The sequence below is a fragment of the Camelus bactrianus genome, chromosome 25 (genome assembly GCF_048773025.1).
Source record: "Camelus bactrianus isolate YW-2024 breed Bactrian camel chromosome 25, ASM4877302v1, whole genome shotgun sequence".
Taxonomy (NCBI): domain Eukaryota; kingdom Metazoa; phylum Chordata; class Mammalia; order Artiodactyla; family Camelidae; genus Camelus; species Camelus bactrianus.
The window spans coordinates 25,668,960-25,685,245 of NC_133563.1; the positions used below are offsets into that span (position 1 = coordinate 25,668,960).

At 44.8% G+C, this 16,286-nt stretch overlaps 1 protein-coding gene across 2 annotated transcripts in view; it reads right to left on the reverse strand.

The window, feature by feature from the left end:
* ANXA13 (annexin A13) overlaps positions 1-16,286 on the reverse strand; it is a 54,967-nt gene that overhangs the window by 10,464 nt on the left and 28,217 nt on the right. For both annotated transcript variants that reach the window (XM_010972615.3, XM_010972616.3), the window contains 6 exons: positions 10,136-10,230; positions 6,500-6,670; positions 3,727-3,760; positions 3,545-3,624; positions 1,859-1,927; positions 1,348-1,449 (listed from right to left, as the gene is read on the reverse strand). In XM_010972615.3, coding sequence (XP_010970917.1) covers positions 1,348-1,449; positions 1,859-1,927; positions 3,545-3,624; positions 3,727-3,760; positions 6,500-6,670; positions 10,136-10,230 — 551 coding nt within the window. The remainder of the gene's footprint in view (positions 1-1,347; positions 1,450-1,858; positions 1,928-3,544; positions 3,625-3,726; positions 3,761-6,499; positions 6,671-10,135; positions 10,231-16,286) is intronic.

Sequence of the window (16,286 nt, forward strand, 5' to 3'; positions counted from 1 at the left end):
GGGAAGAGGGTCTGGGTCACGGAGAAGTCTTCCAGCTCCATCTCTACAGCTCCAGGCCTCGAGGCCAGGGGAGTGCGGGGTCAGCTGCCTTTGATCAGGACTCTGGGCACGATTTGAAAGTGGAGGGCCCTAAAGGCTTATATACAGTAATGATAAAATTCCAAAGTTTTATTGTCTTTTCATCTGCTGGCAACACATAGGAAACGCTATTTTGAGTGAGGAGCGGCCAGCTCGGGCTGAGGTAGGCGCTCCGGCTGGGGAATCTTGGAGTTCTCATCCACTCTCTGCTACTGACTTGCTGTGTGGTCCTGATAAGTTACAGATGGCTCCTTACTCACAACAGACTTTCCTTGTCCAGCAGTTGTGGGTAACGATGGCCGTTCAGCTTCCTTTAGAGTCACAGCCCTGTTGTGAAATTGAAATGCGATACAGGGCACAGAACGGCTTTGCATAGTTAAAAGCACTCCACAAACATAAGATGGGAGGACTCCCCCCCTAAATCTGATATTTCACAAAAGGCTTCTTGTGACTAAAGACTGATTTTCAGGGATGGGCTCAACCACAAAGTGCCTAGAAATAGCTACCTCACCTTGTTGGCTTAAAATTATCATTAGATGAAAAACCATTGTATAGAAGTAATTTATACGTATATTTTCAGGAGTGTATCTCTGAGGTCTTATCACATCTGTCTCAGGAGCAGTAGGCATTGGGAACCCAACTGTCAATTGGAATAATAATCACAGAAAACATCTGTATGTGTCCCACATGCCAGATACTGTCTTGAGCCTTTGACACTCATCTTACTTAACTCTTCGAATAACCCCATGAGGATGTGATGGTGAAGATCACGGTCTCTGTTTTACAAATGGGGATGGAGGAGTCTGGTCAGTTGTTAGTGGCAGAACCAGGATTTGAACCTGGACCCTCTGACTCTAGCGCTTTGCTCTTAAACTTGACACCTCTCTGCTTTCCCAGCCTCTGTTGCAAAGCGGGATTTCTCAGCCTCGGCACTACATTGGGGGACGAGTGATTCTTTGTTGTGGGGGGCAGTCCTGTGCATTGTGGGATGTTTAACAGCATCCCTGGCCTTGACCTCTAGATGCCAGTAGCACTGTTCCTCCCAGCACAGCCAGCAGTGATGACCTCGGATGTTTCCAGACATTATCAAATATCCCTTGGGGGCGGTGGGGAGGTGGCCAAAGTCACCCCTGATTGAGAACCACTGTGGTAAAAGACACCTCCTGTGCCTTCCCCCCCAGTTCCATATCCCAGAGCTCAGCTTCTTTTGGAAATAACTTGAGACTGAGTTTCAGTGTGAACTGCACACCCTAGTGCTCAATCACTTACAATTTGATAGGCTTCAAAGGTGGCTCGTAACTGCTTGCGACTCCTCCTGGCCAGGACTTCGTTGAAGGTCAGTTCGTCGCTGCCCCAGCGGCCTTCCCCTGCCTAAAGGGCCAAGTGCAAACATTTTGAAAAAAACTTTTGCAAAGAGACTGAATATGCAGAGCTGTGAACAGCCCTCCCTTACAGGAAACAATAAAATATGCACTGAATAGAAGCCAAATTGATTGACGAAGCAATTTAAACTTCTAGCCCACAAGTATACCTCACATATCTATTTATATTTATACCCTCCCTCGTTCCAAAATGAGTCTAAGTTGGTTAACCCGAGTATAAGAATAGAAACAATTCTTTTAATTTCATGAAGCCTGTGTATCTGAAAAATATTTTAAAGATCATACTTATTTTTCCCAAGTCATTCCAATTCATGTGAAATAAAGAAACATTTGTTGGAAGTAATGTTAACAAAAAAAAAAAAAAGAATTGGCAGAGACTGGCACGTCTGCACACTTACATCATACAATTCTTTGGCATCCTGACCAGCTAGATCTTTGTCCACATTATCTTCTTCATCACGATTAGCCTAGAAAAATCAACACATTGTTATTAACTTGAGCTCTTGTTTGACCACAGAGCACAAAAAGGGAAAGTCCTAGAAAGGGGGTGATTTCAGAGGAGTGGCCTGAAGCTAGACTCAGCCTGGCCAAGTGGCAACGCTGCTCTTTGCTGCCATCTTTTGGGCACAACTGATAAACAGAGTACCTTCTGTGACAATTTTTTCATTTTGTAGAAACCAGGGTCACTGACTGCTAAGCAACCTCATGATGCCCCCTAGAACGAGTCCATTGCAAAGCTAATAAGCTTCCTTCCAAAAATATCAAATTTCACCTCTCGGGGTCCCAGTCCGGAAGAGCCCTGAATGCTGGCCATTGGAAGGCCTTGGAGGTCTAACCTAAGCCCTTCCTGGCAGGCAGAATTCTAAGATGACCCCAGTGGCCCACATCCTTTTGATCCCCTTCCTTTGAGTGTGGGCAAGACCTGTCACTACGGTGAGATATCACTCCTGTGATGATGTTATGCTTATGTGGCAAAGGGGATATTTGCGGATGTAATTAAGATTCCTAAATAGTTGAGTTAATCAAAGGAGGTATATCCTGGGTGGGTCCGACTCAATCGGGTGAGCTCTTAAAATGTCAGAGATGGAAGTCAGAGAGATGCGCTCCCTCTGGCCTGGAAGAAACCAAATTGTCATGCTCTGAACTGTCTATGGGGCCACATGGCGGGGAACTGCAGGTGGCCTCTAGGAGCTGAGAGTGGTCTCTGGTTGACAGCTGGCAAGAAAACAGGGACACCAGTCATGTAGCCATGGGAACAGAACTCTGCCAACAGCCAGGGAGCTTGGAAGAGGACCCCGTGCCTCAGAGGAGATGGCAGCCCTGGCCAATACCTTGATTTCAGCCTGGTGAGACCCCAAGCCAAAGACTCAGCTAACCCATAACAGGACTCATGGCCCATGGAAACTGCTAGATCATAGATCTGTGTTGTTTAGTGGCAGTTTGTTATGCAGCAGGAGGACACTTATATACTCTTCCTGCTACAGCTGAAGTCTAGTCTGTGTGTTCTCTATTGTGAGTCTATCCACACAAAGAGTAATGAAACAGAGGAAATACACAATCTCATAAAGACGGATGTGTCGATGAGAGTGCAGATGCCATCTGGCTGGAGGCCCGGGGGCTGTGTCCCAGCAGGGCCAATTCTGAAAGCTCTGCTTTCCCGGCCAAGCTCCCTGCAGCGGTTTTTATGGACTTAGACTCGAGGTGAATCCTGGAAGTAAGTGCAGAGTTGTGTCGTGAAAATGGCCCTGCTTGGGGTCAGATGGGCTGGTTCTTGCTCCTGGGCTGTGTGTAAACCTGGAGGTTCCTCACTGGCAGAATGAAGTGATGATGCTTAATGAGATAACGCCTTAACAAAAAGGGATTGTAACTGCAAATGACTAGGTGGATTGTTATTATGAGGAAAATCCCCATTGAATCATTTCACAATAGCTGAGCTGACAGAACACAGGTCAAGGATCCCTCCATAACATTTTTAAGAAAAGAAGGGAATGTTTGTCATCTGCATTGCCTTTTTCAGCATTGTCTCATGTTGCCGAGAGCTATTTTCCAAGATCATAAAGCAGGTGAGACCTCTTTACTCTTACCTGTAGCAGGGATACCAGAATTTTTTTTAGGTTTCCACTTGTGTCATCTTTGACATCTGCTTCAAGGCTCTTGTCAAATACTTTAGGGGAAGAGAAATGGGGAGGAGAAGTCAGATTTAGTTTCCCAGAGGTATTTTGGAAGGAACATTCTTTATCTAAAGTCAGAACAAAAGATCACTTACACCTTTGGTAGGCTTCTTTAATGGCAATGATTTCCTAGGAAAGGTAATAAAAAAAAAAAATCAGTAGTCCAGGGCTGGGTTAGTTGATAAGACAGGCAGAGACATGCAAAAGGAAGAGGCAAGAGATTGTCTCTGGTCACAGGATACCTTCCTGACTTCCTCCACAGGGGGCCGTCCCTACAGGTCAAGGATGAGGCCTGGAGCAAGTCCCTGGCTCTGTGAAGGAGTCCTTTCGCATTCTTTCTCCTTAGTTAAAAGTCCATCTATTACAGCTGAGCCAACATCTTACTCAACCTCCTCACTCCCTCTCACTCCGCCACCCCCATCCAAGTAGCCAGAGTTAGAAGTTCAGTGCAAATTTTCCCAAATATTTTGTCTTTGCATTTGTACACATATATATGTGCTACTGAAAATATATAGAATTATTTTATCTGTGTTTAAGAAGTGGAAAACTGTACATATTATTTGTTCTTTGACTTATTTTTTTCACTCAGTACTATATCCTGGAGGTCCAGCCAAGCTTATACAGAATCAGTCACCTAGTTTTTTTTTTTTTTTTTTAATGGATACACAGTGTTCCATCCTACAGTAAGCCCCCGTTTATTTAGCCAGCCTCCGATTGATGGACGTTTTGCCTGTTTCCAATTTTTCTCTATTTCAAACAAGGCTTCACTCAGTAAACAATTTGCTGTGTGCAGGAAGGCAAGTCTCTCTCTAGGGTGTGTGCTGAGAAGAACTATTTCACAGGCACATGTTGGAGTTACTATGGGTTCGCTTCCAGGCCACCCCTATAAAACAGATATCCTAACAAAGCGAGTCACATGAATCTTTCGGTGTCCCAGGGCATATATCAAAGTTATGTTTCCACTATACTGTGGTGTATTAAGTGTGCAGTAGTGTTATGTCTAAAAAATGCTCATGCCTTCGTTAAAAAATACTGTGTTGCTAAAAAATGTTAATTATCATCTGAGACTTCAGAGAGTCGTAATCTTTTTGCTGGAGGAAGTTTGAAATATTGTGAGAATCACCAAAAAGTGGCAGAGACAGAAAGCGAGCAAATGCTGCTGGAAAAGTGGTGCCGATAGACCTGACAGCGAAGGGTTGCCACAAACCTTCCATTTGTAAAAAACAAAAACAAATCATAGTGAAGTGAAGCACAATAAAATAAGATATGGCTGGATATTTCAGTGGCTTGTGTCAAGTCCCCCCCCCCCCGGGAGCGGCCTCAGTTTACACTTGAACCAGCAGCGTATCAGAGCAGGCATGTCCCCCCGCATCTCCCGCAGACTGTCTAAGATGAGAGTCAGCGGGCAGCGACGGGGGGACGGTAGTGGGGGCAACAGAAGGTGAGGAACCAGGCTGATGTTGCTTTGGTGGGTGGGAGGGAGGTGCAAGGCGGGTGTGGGCTGAACACCCGTGATGACACAGCCCCCTCCCCTTTCTCCTCCTTCCAGCCCATTACCAGGATCTGCCTGAACCCGGGGACGGCTCTCTCCCTGCTTTTCTTCTTCTTACTGTCAAATCTATTTGATTGAAGGAAAACAAGATCTTTTTCACTGTTTGGGACCAGGACCTAAAAGAAGCTCAGGCTAAGGGTGAACCACATATGGACAAACGAGATTAGAAAAATAAGGAGTGAATGAACCTTATTGCCAAGGCAGGCTGCTGATGGCCCGGATATTGGATGCTGGGTTCTGGGACTTGGGTGCTTCTGGAAAGGATAGGAATGTTGAGTAAGGAAGTGGTGTGGCTGTTGGACTGAATGGATGCAATCCTCCTGTGCTAACCCTCCTCTGAGGCACAATCCTAAATGGAAACTCCCAAAATGGAGGGGCTTTATTATCCTGTGGGAAGGAAGAAAGTCCAGGGATGCTCAGGAAAGGGGTTTGCAGCTGTCGCATGGAGCACGGCGCAGGCTGAGCAGGAAGAGCCAGCTCGGGTCATCGGCACTCAAGGCTTAAGTCGCACTGTCGCCTCAGAGGGCTGTTACGGTTCTCCTTGCTGCCTGCTCCAGCCACTGCTTCTGTTTCCTACCTGGGGGGCCTCAAGGATGTTGGGCTTTTCTAGCGTTTTCCTTCCTGGACCTTCCCATTCTACGTGATGGGGGTTGTGGAAGAAGGAGGGGTCTCCAAATAATGATTTGTGGACCCTCCCCGATGAATTCCTTGGCCCTTGTGGCTTCTGGAATCAGAGACTTCTGTGGGCTTCTGCTAGGGTCTTAACAAATGCTCTTTTCAGCTCCGGAAATGGTGGCATGTGCCCAAGGGACAAGGGGCGAGGCGAGGTCTGCTGATGGGAGGACACGAAGCCTCTGGGGAGGTGGTGGCAGCCCCAGGGGGCTCACTGGGAGCCCCTCGGCACCACCCACCTCCCTGCCTCATATCTGTGCTCTGTGCTAGAGGCAGCCATGCTTGGACTTCTGATTGCATCACTCATGCCAGTGAACCTGCAAAGTTAGGCTGGGAGAGTAAAGTAGAACTTTCCTCCTGTGTATAAAACTGTGCATCTCTTTAGAAAAATGAAAGCTGGATTGACCCAGCTCTTCTGGAAGGATCTCTTCTGTCAAGCCAGGGGCAGCAACACCAAGACTGACGATTAGAAGACTGGAAGAGGTGCCTCTCCTGCGGGCCAAGAGGACACATCTCTGCCCAGACACTTGCTCACTCTGTGGGTGGAATGCGGGGAGGACGTGCCTTTCTGGGGGCCGTAACCATCTCTGATGGGCATGTGGACCATCTCTCGGGGGCGGGTCCAGGTCCTGGCCAGGACTCACCGTGTTAGTTTTCGTGCACAGGACCTCGATGAGCACCGCCTCGTCCGTGCCCAGGCCCTTCATGGCCTTCCGCAGCTGCCGGGCAGCGTACTCACTGGGGCGGTCCAGAAGGGCCAGAGCTGTCTTCTCGAAGTTTCCACTCAGTTCACCCTTGAGCACCTCCTCCAGGTCCTGTAGGAAGACAGCGAGAGCCTTGACTGGGAAGGACCTGAGAGCAGAGGGACAGATGTCGGCTCTCCCCACTGCATGGCCTCAGGGGCGACAGGACACCTGTTGTGAGCCCCTGGGGCACCATCTAGACAGGAGCTCTGTGGGCTGAGTAACCTGCTCTGGAGGACAGAGGTCACCGACTGCCCAAGGCTGGCAGAGAGGCAGAGAGAAGATCCCCTGCTCAGAGCTGGGGACCCCAGAGCTGAATCACAATAACAACCAGCATTTGCAGAACATCTTAGGGCTCAGGGAGCTTTCTCACTGATCCTCAAAATGACCCTCGTAGGACAGCATTGGCATTACCGACATTGACTGAACCTCAGAAAGATGGAGGACTCACCCCCAAACCCTTGGCTAGAGAGGACTGAAATGCAGGCTTGTGATCTCTAGGAAATCAGATCATTCATTGTCCAAAGTGGGTTGCTTTTGAGAGTGAAAGGGGACACTATGAATAATTGCAGGGGGACAACAGGAATAAAGAAGGACTTTCCTGGGCAAACCAGATGTACAGTCCCTTTGGTATTTTGTTAAATCCTGAAAGAGACGCATGTGGGAAAGAACTCAGATGAGGGGAGGGGAAGTACATGAAATTCTCATCTGCATCCTGTTTTTGGCAAGACCCTCTAATCACAAGTGAACCACCTGCTGCCACCTATCTCCCTCTGACTAGATGGTTGAATGAGGAAAGAGTCAAGAATGGGCGGTCAGTCCAACTGCAGTCATCAACGTCCCAACTTAAATGAGGGACCTCCAAGCAGTTCCTTCACGCAGAGAGACAGCCCCGTGTGGGTCAGACTGGAGGCCAACAGACCAGCTGGCATTTCAGGACCCCAAATTACAGCACTGAGTGGGTCTGGCTACTCTGCACCATGGCCTGATAGCTAACAACATAGTCATAGTAGTTCTGTGACCTCGGACATGTACTGAGTGTCACCAACTGTCAGTTTCCTTCTTTGAAAAATGGGGAGAATGGTAAGACTTACCTCTTAGGATTGTTGGGAGAATTAAATGAGACAATCCATGTAAACACTGAACACAGTGCTGGCACATTTTAAATATTCAGTAAGTCATTATTTATTTTTATTTTTTTAATTATTATTATTATTATTATTATTATTATTATTATTATTATTATTATTATTATTATTATTATTATTATTATTATTATTATTTATTATTATTATTATTATTATTCCATCCTGAATGGAACTTTCAGAGAAAATACAAATCAACCATTTCTCAAATGAACCTCTGAGCTCCAGGCCTGGGAGAAAAACCCAGAAGATTTTTGTCCAAGGCCCTGGGATCTGCAGTCTTAAAAGCAGGTTGTGACATTACTGCCTCCATCCCTGTGGCAGTTGCTGTATCTAACCCTGAGTCTTGTGAAGACGGGCCTCTGGTCAGTACTCTGGTGTGGATCCACCCAAAGACTGGAATTATTTTTTCAGATCAGATGGACATTATATAGAACTGCAGAGAAGAGAAACCCAGCTGCCTGCTCTTACAAACCACAAGCAAAAAAACAAATCCTTGTGTGTTTACATTCTGCTGGGACGCGGGAGCCAGCTCAGGATACCTCGGCTCTAATCCTGGTTTCCTGCTAACTAGCTGTGTCACCTTGGGATGGTTATTCTCTTTGGAGCTCAGCTGACTTGGAGATTTATATCTGGTCATCCCTCACGTCTTCCAGCTTTGTCACGTTATGGTTCTAGATCACCTCTTTGGCAGTCTCGGTTGTCTGAAGAAAGGAAGCAAATGACTGGCAGATGTAGGATCTGCCAAGATTTGTGCGAGAGCGTGACCAGTTTAACAGGGCCCCTTGGTCCTCACTTTGAACCCATTTGCTCTTACTTTACACGGAAGCTTAAGAAGCCTGCCTCTGACTTTCCGTATCAGCAGAACAGAAATAGACATAGCACTTGAGAGGCTGCTGTAGATAGACACGTTGACAAGGATGAAAGTTCAACGTTATTCAATTCAGTTCAATGCAGCTGAACTGAAGCTTCACTTATTTTCATCAGTGTCACCGAGTGACATTGACAAGCCTGATTACGAGGAGAGAAGCAGAAGAAGCTATGAAAGCACAGCTGTCTAGACCGTTTAACATATAAATAAATAGCTCCTCTCATGACAATGGATTTGCCAGGAGTGGAGGCTGGTCCTGGAGACAGAAGACTGGGATTTGAGTCTTGGTTCTTTTTCTTACTGTGTGGTTTTGCAGAAGGCATTTAAAGAGATGAGCTCCACATTTCCTCTCGCTAAAATGGAAACAATCATACCTATCATAGCTTCCCTTTACTGGTATGTGTCAACATCACCTTGCGTGATTTTTCCCCCAGCAGCCTGAGAAGGGAGCAAAATTACTATTTTCATTTTATCTGTGAGGAGACCAAGGCCTGAAGAGACAGTTGCCTATCCAGTGTCAAATAAGTAAGAAAATCCATCTCCATCTCTTTATCTACTTATACATAGTTATTGAGACTGTAAAGGTTTTATACATTTGGATTAGAATGCAACATAATCATTAATATTTACTTTGCAAATAACATTAATTAAGAAAATGTTAAATTGTGTTCATTATATATTAATGAAGAAAATAGAAAGCCTAATGCATTCTTAAAGATTTCTATGCACAGCAACACCATCAGCAATGAAAAGAATGAAAGAAAAGAAACTTAAAGAAAGAAGAAGGATTGATGCTTAATGAAATGGAGGCTTTTTGTTTGGTTGGGTTTTTTTGTTTTGTTTTGTTTTTAGCTTTTGAAACAATCACTTATGAAGAATATATCATTCTTGAAGACACCTGAATAAACAAACAATTCTTATATAAAGACCCACTTGTGAAAACTTAAACTAATTTTCAAATCACTTGCCTATCTATAAGTTAATATGTGGGACTAGATCAAACGAGTGGAAAAAAATGACTGAAGGATTAATAAAAAAGGAAGTCAATTAAAAATAAGTTAAAATATTGATTTTATAGGCTATTAAGTTAACAAAGCAATTTCAGATCTTCTGAAATCAGTTAGATTTTTGAATAGTTGTTTCATTTCATTTCTCTTGGGCTAACTCAATAAAGCTTTATAGAAAAAAAGTTTCTTCTGTATAGCACAGGGGACTATATTCAATATCTGGTAATAACCTTTAATGAAAAAGAATATGAAAATGAATATATGTATGTATATGCATGACTGGGACATTGTACTGTACACCAGAAATTGACACATTGTAACCGACTGTACTTCAATTAAAAAAAAATGAAAAAAGAAAAGACTGTCAAAAAAGTATTAAATAAAAGAGGTTTCAAACTTAAAAAAAAAAAAAAGCTTTAAAGATATTCCTCACTGCCTTGGGAACGTAAAGGAAGCAGAAGAGACAATCATGGTCAAAGCCACGTGCACGCTGGCCCAGGACCCTCAGCGTCACCTTGCCATACGTTGTCTTGTACTTTTGTTTTATTTGCTGCCTCTCATTCGATGTCCTGCTTGATAAGATTTCAATGATGGCGGCTTCATCAGTTCCTAAAATGCAGGAGAAGGAGAGAAAACCACAGTGAGCAAGAAAAAAAACCAGAGGTTTATTTTAGTCCATGTGGGGAAGCCAGGGTGGTGGTCAGAGGCTTTGCTGGAACCTAGATGGACCCTTTGACTTGAATGTCTTGTGCTGAGAACTGTATTCTTTTCACTCACTTGACAAATATCCATTGAGGCCTCACAATGCTTGAAGCACAGTGCTAGGCATTGTAGCAGAAAGAGGAACAAATATGGTCTCCGCCTTAATTTCACTCCTCAGCATATACTCAAGAGAAATGAAAACCTATGTCCATTCAAAACTTGTATTTGAATGCTCTTGGCAGCATCATTCATAATTGTCAAAGATGAAAACAATCTGGATGTCCATCAATGGACACATGGATAAATAAAAGATGCTATAGCCATATAGTGGAATATTACTCAGCCAGAAAAAGGGAATGAAGTCCTGACACTTCCTACAATATGAATGAACCTTAAAAACATTATGATAAGTGAAGGAAGCCAATCACAGAAGACCACATGCTATAATTCTGTTTACATGTAAGTCCAGAATAGGGAAATCTATAAAGACAGAAAGTAGAATAGTGGCTGGGGGTGGAGTAGGCAGAGGGGTGATCACTAAAGAGTAGGAGGTTTCTTTTTAAGGTAATGAAAATGTTCTAAATTGATGGTGGTGATGATTTCACATTTCTGTGAATACATTAAAAACAACAAAATTGAACACTTTAAATGGGTAAATTTTATGGTGTGTGAATTATACCTAAAAAAATGTTAAAAAAAAAACTAAAAAAAAAAATATGGTATGATCCTTGGTCTCCAGGTGCTTAAAATGGAGTAGCAAAGATTAAGATATAAGCCTAAATTGATAGACTGTTAAACCCAGCCATAAACATGCAAATCTCAGGAGAAAATTCCTTACTGGGAGCATGAGAAGCAGTTGTCTCTGAACTCCTTTGAATCACGCTCTTTCTAAAAAGATTTTTTCCCTGCTCAAATTAATACTTGCTCCTTGTAGGCAATTCGATTCATACCAAAATGATAATGAATAAGAAAGAAGGGGAGAGTATCCTTTTCTCAACATGGCGACAGGACTGGAACGATGACCCAGGTGCTGCAGGTGTGGGAGTGAGAAAGACTAATCAGCCAACCCTGAACTGGATTTCTTCAAACTGGATTCAAATCATGGCTCCATCCTTAAACCGTATGACATTGGGCAAGTTGTTAGCTTCTCCAAGCCTCAGTTTTCCCACCTGTAAGATGGGGGTGATAATGAACAAGGCTATTGTGAGAATGAAATGAGAGAATCCAAGGAGGGATTCATGGCGGTCCTGTGAGTGCAAAGGGGTCACGGAACCAAGTGTTCCTGGGCTGCCTTAGATCCTGGTGGGGCTGGTGCTGAGGCCACCCTCCCATGGGCTGTCACCCCAGTGACTGAGCTGGGAGGAGCATCCAAAGGCTTCTGGTCCAAACTCGTATTTACAGATGAGGAAACAAACACAGCTCACAGCCTGTTCTTGGTTCCCACGTGTACCTGACTGTTCCATAGTATTTGAATTCATGGACTCTTCTCTGCTTGAGTGCTTTCCATCTCTCCTCCGTCCCTTCCTTCAGTGCCTCCACCACCCGCGTCTCAGCATCCTCCAGCAGCCCTTCTTCACCTGCCCTTTACGCTCAGCTTCCAGTTCTCCTTGTTAATTGCCGCCACTCTTCCCTCACTCACTTGTGTCCACTGCCCTTTGGCAGATGAATCCTAAATTAGCGCCTCTAGCCCTTTTCCTTGGAGTGCAGATCTTATTTCCTGCTGCCGGTGGCCATCTCCCCATGACAATCCCAAGGCATTTCAGTTTCCCATGTAGCTAAACTGCGCTCATCCTGTCTGTCCTTAAATCCACTCCCCGCCGTGTTAATTTCATCTCAGTGTGTGGCATCATCTGAATTAGAAAATTCAAAGTCACTTTTGAGGGTCCGCCTTTGGCCTCTTTTATTTTCCAATACCAGCCCGTCCCGTCTGTCTCACCTAGGAGACAGCTCTTCCCTCATCATTCCTCCTGCCAGTGCCTAATCTGTCCTCCTTGCCTTTAGTCTCCCTGACACCAGGCTCTGGTCTCTGCAGCCTGCCCTCCATGCTGTCATCAGACCCATCATTTGGAAGGTTGTGTGTATTCATTTCTCTCCCTGACTTAAAAACCACTAGTGGTTCCTCATGATTTCTAGAATTAAGTGATTATTCCTTAATATGGCATTGAGACCCCCTACAGCTTGGTTTCAAACTGTTCTCAACCCATCTCTGCACACACCAGCCCAAGGCTCACTCACCTGACCTCGAACACATTTGTCAGTAGGTAAAGCATTTTTAGAAATTATCAAACATTAATTTTCTGCTCCCTCTGTCCCTTCAGAGTATTGCTTATATATATCTCTAGAATCTTTGCATGTTATATGAGATTTTATAAGATTATATGTATATGATATGTATAATATTGCATGTGCATGACATTCTGAGCCTAGTACCTGGGCCATCTGGAGTGGTCGCTAAACAGTAATGTTCACTGTTAGGTGACACTTCCATCTTCCTTGGGTAAGAGTGTGTTGGGTCTGTTTTGCCCATCAGATCTGCTTTTCTAATGTGTAGGGCTATGCATATGACTGGAGAAATTAAAGGTGATTTTAGGAATGAAAGATGAAAGGCCATTTAAAATTTTAATAGTTATATGTTTATTTTAATGTAAATTTTAAAAACATATATAGAAGTAAGTCATTAAACCCAAGGTTTTGCTGATGTTTTCTGAAGGATAGGGACTAAAAATGAGTTGATTAAAAGAAAAATGTTAGGTCAGTAGTATTCAGATGGACAGAAATCATGGAAGGTGGTAGTTGAATGGTTGAGTTCTGAAAGTATGATAGATTGCAAACTCTGGCAGCAAGGGTTAGGTCTTACTTAGCTTTGAATCCCTTGGCACAGTGAGTTCACAGTATATCATGGCTTCACTTAGTATTTTATAAATAAAGACCTTGCACTGATTTACCCACAAAAAAGTGGTGAGAAGCTGAGCCCCTGTAACTCCAGGCTGGTGTGCGTCCCACCCAGTCCTCTGCCTCTCTTGAGGAGGTCTTGGTGCCTCACACAGAAGGAAAGCTCTTTGAAGGCAGGGTCCCTATTTGTCCTCTGATTCTGTCCCCATTGTGCCCAACCCGCCGTGAGACAAGAGGTGAGATTGGGCGGTACCATGAGTCTCTCGGTGTCTGTGGAAATACCCAAATGTTTTGCCATCAAGTGTGATTTATGTTTAAATAAGACTTCAGGGAGACCAGGGGCCAGATGCACGCAGAGGAACTAAGGAAGGCCTGTGTGATTGTAGGGAGGAGGCGCAAGGACTGCTGGGTAATGCTGGGACCTTGCCTATCACAGGCTGGGAAGAAGGGGTGGGTGCAGTTCTCGACCTTGTACAACAGGGAACCAAGAACTCCCAGGCCCTGGGCTGGTTTTCATGACCTCCCACCCAGGGGTACCCAGCAGTTACTCCAGATTTTTTGACAGAGGAAAACCTCGGGGCTGCGGTCTAGTTGGAGGTCAGGGAGGTTAGCAGATTTGTTTGAAGCTGCATATGTGTTGAACACACACTACTTTTCCTTGGCTTACACATTTATTCAGGGACAGCTTTGGCGGAGGCTGATGGAGATTGCCAGTGGGCTACAGCCGGTTTCCTAACCCCACACCCAAGGTATTGGCTGAATCTGTCGCTACTGGAATTAGAGTTGGGTGAAAGCAGCTGGCTGGTTAAATGGAGATTTGAGGTTTCCCAGAAAAGTACCTCCCCCTGGTCCCCAAATACCCTCTTTGTGATTCCTATCATGAGCCCTGACATCTCCACTATTAGAATTACTTAGGCTAAGGTGTCCTCTCTCTAAAGGCACTTTCCAGAATGCAGATCACACACGGTAGCACTTTAACTTAAGAGGGGAATAGTTCATGGAGATGGACTCTCCCCTAGCAGCCCCCTGGTGTTAGAAGCTGCTTGTGTGGTGGGAGAAATGTAAGCTCTGGAGTGAAAGCTGGGTTGGATTCTGGTTCTGCCACATACCAGCTGAAAGACTCACTTTAGAGCTGTGTGGTGCAATCCCGTAGCAGATGTGGCTAGCAAGCACTTGAAATGGGCCAGTCTGACTTGAGAGGTGCTATCAGTGCAAAATGCTTGCTAGATTTCAAAGACTTAGTATAAAAAATGAGTGTGGACTATCTCAATAATTTTTTATAATAATTACTTGTTGAAATGTTGATATCTTGAGTCAAGTGAAATACAGTATTAAAATTAATTTCACGTGTTTCTTTTTACGTTAAAAAAATGTGGCTTCTGGAAAATTTGAAATTCCGTTTATGGCTTACAGTATATTTCTGTTCGGCAGTGCTATCCTGAGTCTCACCTGTACCCTCTGGCAGATGGAGGTTATGACAATCTGATGGCATAGGTGCTTTGAGAGGCTGACATAGGCTGCGAAATCTGTATCTAGACAATAGTAAAGCTCTGTTTGCATGTTATCTCTTTGTCCATCTTGGTCCTTAGCAATGTGTACATTTCCATGGGAACGGATACCCTGGCAGACCTCCCATCTGACGCTTCTCTTGTATCCCAGCTGTCAGGGAACACCCACTATTATGAGTTGAATTGTGTCGCCCCAAAATACGTTGAAGCCCTAACCCCCAGGACCTTAGAATGTGACCTTATTTGGAAATAGGGTCGTTACAAAAGTAATCAAGTTAAAATGAAATCATTGGGGTGGGATCTAATCCAACATAACTAGTGTCTTTATAAAAAGGGAAAATCTGGACACAGAGACAGACTCAGAGGGAAGATAATGTGAAGAGACACAGGAGAACCACAGTGTGAATTCAGAGGTTTGGGGTGATGTATTCACAAGGCAAGGAATGCCTGCAGCTCCCAGAAGCCAGAAGAGAGACGTGGAACAGGTCCTTCCTTAGTATCTTGAGAGGGAGGATGGCTTGCTGACTCCTTGGTTTCAGACTTCTGGCCTCCAAAACCATGAGACAGTAAATTTCTCTTGTTTTAAGCTGCCTAGTTTGTGGCACTTGGTTATGGCCGCCCTAGGAAACTAGGACACCCATTACCCTCAGCAGTATCTCAAGACTTCAAGAAAGGATTCAGAAAACCTCTCTTCACAGTCTTAAGTTTGGAGATTTCCTGCATTAGACTGTTCCTGGCCCTGCTGGCAGCTTCGCTGCCTTTGAATAGCATGTGCTCCCTAACTTTTGAATGGAGCCGAATTAGTTGAACTTGTACGACCACTCCTACCCAGCTAAGAGATGAGGAACCTGAAGGGACAAGAGATGGGGCAGACGCATTTTGATGCATTTTGACAGACGAGTTGGGAGCAGGAAAAATCTGGGTGATGAGTGTGGGAAGCGGTAGAGGGGGACATGGCTGAAGATAGGGGAGGGGAGAAAAAGGAATGCTGGCAAAGACTTGAAGTGTCGGATGCTGGCCTGGACTCCGGCACCAGCCTCACAGCCCTGTTTGGGAAGACAGAGCCAGGACTTGGGAAGACTGCTCTGCCCCAAGGGTTAGAGAGCTGTGTGCTGCTCCCAGCACAGCCACTAGCTTCGTGTCCCCAGGCTGTTCACTTAGTCTCAAGGTTTAGTTCCACCTTGACAGTTCTGGGAAGATCTAGCTCTTTGATTGCAGTTGGAGAAACAGAGAATTCTAGGATGAGCTCACTTGCAAAAAAACAGTAAGAGTTCATGGCCTACCTCCTTCCGGTTCACTTCCAACACTTATTTCTGTTGTTCCTCTGCATTTCCTCCTCCAGCCTCGCCTACATCATATGTATCCAGTTACTTCCTCGGTGACATTATTTCTTTTTAACCTCATCTCAAAAGGAATTTCTTTTTCTCGTAAAAATCCCTGAATCTGCCCGTTTCTTTCCACGTGGGCTGCTCCTGCCCAGGTCTAGGGCCTCCGCATCTCAGACCTGGAGCCTTACATCGCGTCATCCTGGAAGGAGCCTTCCCACCTCCCGGGTGGTCCATT